This window comes from Sphaeramia orbicularis, chromosome 8, assembly GCF_902148855.1.
Source record: "Sphaeramia orbicularis chromosome 8, fSphaOr1.1, whole genome shotgun sequence".
In the NCBI taxonomy this organism is placed as follows: Eukaryota; Metazoa; Chordata; class Actinopteri; order Kurtiformes; family Apogonidae; genus Sphaeramia; species Sphaeramia orbicularis.
In genome coordinates this window covers 25516947-25525420 of record NC_043964.1, presented here as the reverse complement: position 1 = coordinate 25525420, position 8474 = coordinate 25516947, and the positions used below count along the sequence as shown (strand labels likewise).

The following is an 8474-nucleotide window of genomic DNA, read 5'->3' as shown; positions in this document are numbered from 1 at the left end:
TGGGTTAGTTATGGAATTAACTCAAATAACGGAGGTTTTATTTTGAAAAATATGGACAAAAAACAACTAAAATCTCAAAATGTAGATCACATAGGGCTGTCACAGTACATTGAAATTTTAGTTGTGCAAATAATCAAGACTGCAATACATGAATTTGTTGCCTGTTATTGTAAAATGTGACTTGATTTACTTGTATAATTGTAAACTGCAGTAGAATAGTGTCTTTCTCTCCCAGACAGGACAAAATTAAAATGTATGAGAATAAAAGTTGTGGAGGATATAAATGAATTTGTATATTTTTCTAGTCAAACTATGTGAAAATACATTCACTAAAATTTGTTGTTTCTGCCCGTTTTACACAATTGACACAATTATTATGTAAAATATTCGCAATATGATGCTTATAACAAATGTGACAGACCTACAGATTCCAGAATATTGAATCAAAAATGATGATTTGTTGTCAACTGTGGTATTTTTGTTGATTTTTTGTTTCACATATAGTGTAAAATGAAGATTAGAGACTAAAATCATCGTCGGTGTCAAACTCAAATCCATCTACAACTGAGGCTAATTTATTCAGTATTTATTCAGGTACCACGATTATTAAGTGAAAATAATAACTATGACAGACCTAGAGATTAGTGTTTCACCTGTTCAATCAAAAATTTACACAAAAACATGTTGATTTGTTGTACAATATTGACTGTGATGCTATATTTTCCTTGCAAGTGTTTTAGTTTTTTGTGTAGTTTTACATGTTACACAAGTTTGACAAATTTTAGCAGTACTATAGTGTTTTGGGTTATTTTTTTCACAAATAGGACGGAATTAAAATGCATGAGAATAAAATCTCAGGAGGATACAGATGAATTTGTGTATTTTTCTGTTTGAACTATGTGAAAATACATGGAAAATTTGTTATTTGAGCCCGTTTTTACACAACTGACATTATTATTATGTGAAATATTTGTGATAATATGATTATGTGACAGACCTAGAGATCAATGTTTCCTCTGTATAACAAAAAGAAATCAAAAATATTGAATCAAAATTGCTGATTTGTTGAAAAAAAAAATTGAATGTTGTGGTGGTGCTGTATTTTTCTTGCAAGTGCTGTTTTTTTGCATAGTTTTATGTTACACAAATTTAACAACTGTAAACAGTAGTATAGTGTTTATTTTCCACACATAGGAGGAAATTAAAATGTATGAGAATAAAATCTCAGGAGGCTATAGATAAATATGTGTATGTTTCTACTCAAACTATGTGAAAATACATGCAAAATTTGTTTCCTTTTGCCAGTTTTTATTTAGGTAACATGATTATTAAGTGAAATAACTGGCCTAGAGATCAATGTTTCATTTATTTAATTTAAAAAATCTAAAATATTGACTAAAAATGTTGATTTGTTGTAAAATATTCAATATGGATGTGCTTGTAAGTGCTGTTTCTGTTGGGAGTTTTTCTTATTATTGCACATATATGGCAAAAAATGAAGATAAGAAATTAAAATGATCAAACCCAGCCCTGATTTTATCGCGTATTAACCTGAAAACATTGATTCCATATGACAGCATCCGTCATGCACATGCCTGAGTCCATGTCATGCTCTGTTGAAGACCAGCCGCCTAGTAAACGACACTGAAACCCCCCCAAAAAACCAAACCCCGGTCAGTCACAGCCCTTGAGGATGAAGCATCGCCCGGCGGTTGTGGTCACTTCTTGTCGCAGTAGGTTTTGTATTTGCTGCAGGCGTTCTGCATGTCCTTCAGAAAACCTGGGACGCCGCTCTGAAAAACAAAAAACAACACCTTCGTCATCACCCGAGCCAAGATGACCCACCCAGACGTCCACACATCTGCTCCCAATAACCACAGAAACACAACCAGACAGAGGGAGGGGCTACAGACCGGAGTGTGAACCCGCAAACGGCTGCTTTACAAGCCATGCCCACATCTGGAATGAAGGCCACGCCCACATCACAGCGAAAGTCCCACAGAAAAACACTTCACTCACAGACAGACAGACAGACAGACAGACAGACAGACAGACAGACAGATAGATAGATAGATAGATAGATAGATAGATAGATAGATAGATAGATAGATAGATAGATAGATAGATAGATAGATAGATAGATAGATAGATAGATAGATAGATAGATAGATAGATAGATAGATAGATAGATAGATTAGAAATGGAAAGTTGTTGGTTTTTACATGATTTTTTCTTTATTTTGAACCAGCCAACAAAATTAACCCATTGTAAACAAATGAAAATTACTACACTAGCACCCTTCTATGCAGCAAGGTTCTAATCGTTTTGGATTTTTCATTATAGTTTAGTTTTATTTAGTTTTGACTTTTTTTTCTCTAATTCAGTTGTTTTAATTCATTTTTAGAGCAGGTTTGATAGTTTTTATTAGTTTTCATTATTTTCTAAATGCTTCGTTTTAGTTTTTTTTAATTTTTTTTTTATCTTTTCTCTTCTTCACCGTTGAATTCAAACAAATCCCAGACAGGACTCTGCTGCTTTCTCCCAACTTTAGTCTCCATGTTTCCAGGTAGAGTGGGGACCAGAAGGCAACTGGAAACCACAAGTGACCACAAGTGACGGACTGTTAAATATCATATGGTGTCACCTGCTAAAATTGCTTGAGGGAAATAAATGGATTTCACATCAATCCGACTTTGACAAAGATGAAAACGAAGGGAATTTTATCCATAATTGTTATCAGGTTTAGTTAGTTTTGTAAGCACACAATACAGTTTCAGTTAGTTAAAGTTTTTGTCTTTTAATTATAGTTTTTATTTATTTCAGTTAATGAAAATGTTTTTACAATTCTAGTTTTCGTCATTTCATTAGTTTTCGTTAACAATAATAACCTTGCTATGAAGTGGGTAAAAAATGTGCATTGACACATTTTAGCATTTAACATTTGACCCAGAACAAAAAATAATAATGCATATGAACCAATGTTGCTGTTAATCATTGACATATGCCAGGCTGCAAAAATCTAAGTTACTGCATTAGTAGTTTTTATGTGAGATTAAAAAATGTGGTTTGAATCTAAGCCAATGTAAGGGTCCTGCACTGAATGGAAACTACTGATCAGTGTGTTTTTTCTGGCTCAGTTTAATAAAACAATGACACGAGTTCATAGATAAACTCACTCACCTTCGCTGCCCAGTTCACCAGCCACGTAGGAATATTTCCGCCAGGATTATCAAAGTAATTCATGAAAACTGAAAAAAAAAAAGCACATTTATTCAGTGTTAGAACTGTGAATATTAACATACAGTTTATGGTTTCAGATCTAAATGGATCACATATACGTCGAGATACATCTAATTCAGGAAAACTCATGCTGTTTCTTGTCTCTTCTAATAAAACATTATTTAATCTATGACTTTAAGACATAAACCTGATTTATGACATGTTATTTCAAACCACAGAATGGATATTTTGGTTTTTTCACTTACGTATAATCATTCCAGTCATTATAGAGTGATGTATTTTTTTCCAAATTAACAATTTCATCTACTTCATTTATTCTTTTCCTATTGTAATATAGTATAAATACTGTTTGGACTTGAAGGAAAAGATATTACAATGTCAGTTTTTTCCAATATTGTGTCGTTATACTTTGTATTTTCACCAATTCCTTAAAAGAACAGTTCAATAAAATCTCATAACAGTTTAAAAGAACAGTTTTCTGATATTTGTTTTTGCTTAAATTATTAACAAACAAGATTATTTTATACAATATTCCATATTAATGTTAGAAAAATTTTATAAAAATGTTCAATTCATCCCAGTGTGAGTCAAGTCTGAAGTTGACATGTGATCCAGTCAATCAGTTTCTCAGTTTTACAGTAGCATCACATGCCTATTTTTATGGCCGTTCATCATTTCACCAATAAAACCCACGCAGTTTGACAAATGCTATCAGTCACAGACACTTGTTTTATGTTCAGTTAATGATGTATGGCATGTATAGCATGTCTATATTGGCAAAAGTTTTATTGTAGAAGCTTAATTGTATTTAATACAAAACTGGATTCAAAGGGAATGAAGAGATTAAGACAAAAAAAAATACAAAAAAAAATACACACTTCACAGAGAAGAACAGAAAATCTGGGAATTGTATAATGTGCTGTCCACATTAACAGATATTTTTAAATGATAGAATGATGAGATGTTAAAAATATATTATAAGATGTTAAAATGATATGAAAAGTTATTTTAAAAATAAGAAAGGCATCAAATCCTTATATTTAAGAAGCTGGAAATAGATGACTTAAACATCTGATTCATGCTGTTGTTCTCATGTACATAAATGGAGATAATTACCTCCGCCAAGGAGGATATGTTTTTGCCAGGGTTTGCTTGTTTGTCTGTTTGTCTGTCCGTTAGTGTGCAACATAACTCAAAAAGTTATACACAGATTTTGATGAAATTTTCAGGGTTTGTTGGAAATGGGATAAGGAAGAAATGATTAACTTTTGGGGGTGATCCGGAAGAAATCCTGGATTCTGGATCACTTTGAAATTTTTGTTAACATTGTGGTAAATGGGGCCAAAATTTTTGTTTCCCAATATCTCGCTTAATTATTGACCAAAACTCATAAAATTTAACTCAGGAATTGACAATGGGGTCCTCTACCACATTTCAAAGGCTGATCCAGATCTGATCCAGAAGGCGGATTTTATCTCAATTTATATAAAAAATGGGGGTGCCCTTACTTTTTGGCCTACTGCGCCTTTAATATTAAAGGTAGAAATTTCTGACAAGCGCCATCGTGTAGCTCAGTCAGTTCCGCATCGGGAGTATGCCACGGGATTTCATGTAGCTTTAATACTTAAGGAGCTAGATCCAGAAGAAAACCGCCACTACGAGAAATGTGATTTTCGTGAATAACTACTGAACTAATAAGGATATAATTATGAATCCATTTGCTAATGGTATGTTTTCATGGTCAAGGAATCTTAAAATATAGGTAAAATAAATATGGGACTAATATTTATGGTGGAAATCACAATATGGGGGAATTGTGCAAATCTCATGCAATTTGACTCAGGGATTTACAATGGGGTGTTCTATCAAATGGCAAAGACTGATCCGGATCTTTCAAAAACTTATGGACAGATTTGGATGAAAATTTCAGGAAATATTGATACTGGCACAAGGAACAAATGATTAAATTTTGGTGGTGATCGGGGGGGGGGGGCACTGATCTGCCTTGGCGGAGGTCTGTGCTCTCAGAATGCTTTTCTAGTTCTGAAAATGATGATGATGATCGACTTCTGTGCCCTGGTTTGTGTTTTATTGGTTCACCTTTGGTTCCTGAGCCGCCGTCCGTCTCCATGGCAACGCTCTGTTTGTAGTCTTTAACCCTCAGCACGTTGCTCCTCTCAGGACACGGCGTCTCCGGTGAACTTCGGGCCAGGATCACCCAGATCTTCCTCCCGTCCACATCCAGGTCGCGGCGTTCTCTGATGTAGACGTACTGAGGTTTGGATGTTAAGGAACAAAACTGACAAACTCACCTCCATCAACAACATCCACATGTGAAAAACAGATCGTTAGCCTCATGGCATAATTGCTTGAGTCATATTTTTGGCTAAATTGTGATATCTGGATAAAATGAAACAGCAGTGTACAGAGGGTGAATTTACGCCGATATCACAATTTGGCCAAAAATATGACTTAGGCAATTATGTAACACGTTAATGATATGTGAAATATTTGGACAGTAAGGATACATCCCTGTTGGACAAAGGAAACGGGTATTTCACCTCCCAGTAAATTGCCATCTGTCCATCGAAGTCCTTCTCATACAGCTCTGGGTTCAGAAAAATGACAACAAGCATTGAATCAACAGCAAAAATCTGCTTTTTAAACACTGCAATGTGCTTTTCAAGTGTGTATGATGCAGATTTGCACCCTAAAATAATGTAAACTGTCATCCAATTGACAAAAATATCATAAAAATTGTGATTTGTGATAAAATAGATAAATGGTTCATCTACATAGTCTTAAATATCACTGATGAGATTGATGAGAAAGTGGATCAGTCCAGTAAAATAGTAACATAATAACCTATACATAATGACAACTTCAACTTTTTTTCTTTGTTTTAGTATAAAAGAGTAAAATTACATGACAATAAATAATAAAATGTGAATAACTTGAACAAATGTGAAATGTGTTAAGAAAAATAAGTGCAATTTTAGCAATATTCTGCCTGTTATTAAATATTTTGTGTATTTGTAGATCCACTGTGATCTGTAAGTTGCAATGCATATGCTTAAATGGTAAACTGAGACATAATATTGTCAGATGAGTTAAAGTTGATCTAGAAACAAACCCTCCTCTCTGTTTCTTTACCTTTCACATATCCGTCCCATTTCTTTCGATATTCCAGGTCCATGTAAACGTCTGCACACAGCTCTGGGGTGCAGGTTGACAGGACGCCAAACACCTTATACTCATACAGACCAGTTTCCTGAGAAAAACAAAATAAGAAAAAATAAGACAAGAAAATAGAAGAAGAAAAGTTGAACCCAGTGCATTTAACCCATAAAGACCCAAACAGCTATTGGCGACCAAAAGCATCTATTGATCTAAACTGTTTAATACCTGTTGATCCACTAATCCTATCAATTCATGTCAATAATTGGTGTAAAATACAGTTTGTGATCTTTTCACGGTCATCAGATATGACCCATTTGGACATTCAGAGGCTACATAGTTATCGTGGAAATACCATCATCTTCTACAACATTGATTCACCAGTAAAAGCCATGGAGTTGGATCAATGACATTGGATGGAGATGCTTGGTTCATGTTCAGTTAATGATATCTTTGCTGAAAAAGTCAGTTTTTCTTCATTTTTTTTCTGTTTCGGATATAATAACCCTCAACTTTAATCTGAGCCTCTATGAACATCTACATGATCAGTAAATTAAATCTAAGAAAATACTTGATTTTTACTGAAAATTCACACAATACAAAACACCATTAATAACAATAAATGGTGATAAATCACTTGAGAAAGGTTAAGTAGAGAGAAAAATTCATTTGGGAACCACCATAAAAGTCACACTGGGTCTTTTATGGGTTAAGAAAGGTTCACCGAGTCTTTATGGGTTCATCCAAAAACCTCAATAAGGTAAAATCAGGGGAAAAAAACAGCTGCAACTATTAATTATTGATTAGTAAATTTCAATAATTGGTTTTAGTGGTGAAATTCTGTGATTACAGCTTCTTAACTGTGAATATTTTCTGGTGGTTTTTCAACCAAATCATTCATATTAACAGAGAAAAGAATGAACAAATTCATCAACACAAAATGATGATAGTTTCTGCTGTAAAATGAAAAAACTTTCCACCACGGTACATTGTATACTTTCAGTGTCTTTAAATGAATGAATGAATGAATGAATAAATAAATACATACATACATACACAAACAAACAAACAAACAAAAACAAATAAATAAATACATACATACATAAACAAACAAACAAATACATACATACATACATAAATACATAAGTAAATACATACATACATACATACATACATACATACATACATAAACAAACTAACAAACAAATACATACATACATAAATACATAAATAAATACATAAATAAATAAATACATACATACGTACGTACATACATACATACATACATACATACATACATAAACAAACAAACAAACACATACATACATACATAAATACATAAATAAATAAATACATACATACATACATACATAAACAAACAAACAAACAAATACATAAATAAATAAATAAATAAATAAATAAATACATACATACATACATACATACATACATAAACAAATACATACATACATAAATACACACATACATACATACATAGTCATAAGATGCAGAAAATGAATGAAAAGACACTGTGTTTATGATCTATGTTGAGCCGATTTCTACAGGACATCCCAAACGGTGTAAATATGTTCTGAAATCCAGTTGGAGGATCTGATTTTGTGTATTTTACCACAGGCCAAATGGAAATGATGCGTTTTTCGGGAGGAGTTCGGTTGAACCGGTTCGTCCTGTTTCAGACCTGCTTCTATTTCCGGATTCACCCCCATGGAAACAGAACCGTATTTATTATTATTAAAATAAGTGACTCAGACTGAGGATAATGTACAGGTTGTGGAAGCGGACGGATCTGTGCGTCCGGATCTGGTTCTGGTTCTGGATGTGGATTCTGGTCCTTGTGTGCGCGTTCACAGCTGCTTCCTGTTCGCACGCGCAGCAGCTGGACTGTTCCGTACCTGGTCGTAGAGCCGGTGGATCTGGACCCCCATGGTTTCGGTGAACAGCTCCCACCCCCCCTCCAGCCGCGGTGTGTCCAGTTCCATCCATGCGTCCTGGAAATCCGCATCCGAAAACCGCAGCGACATGACGGACGGACCGGG

General features: G+C 34.0%; 1 protein-coding gene across 1 annotated transcript; it reads right to left on the bottom strand.

Annotated features, from left to right (window-relative positions):
* Positions 1–227: 227 nt before the first annotated feature.
* Positions 228–8474, bottom strand: pctp (phosphatidylcholine transfer protein). The gene is made up of 6 exons (XM_030142209.1): positions 8331–8474; positions 6394–6511; positions 5769–5848; positions 5341–5512; positions 3181–3248; positions 228–1793 (listed from the first exon to the last, which is right to left on the bottom strand). The coding sequence occupies exons 1-6, from the start codon at positions 8457–8459 to the stop codon at positions 1719–1721; spliced, it is 642 nt and encodes a 213-aa protein (XP_029998069.1). The 5' UTR covers positions 8460–8474; the 3' UTR covers positions 228–1718.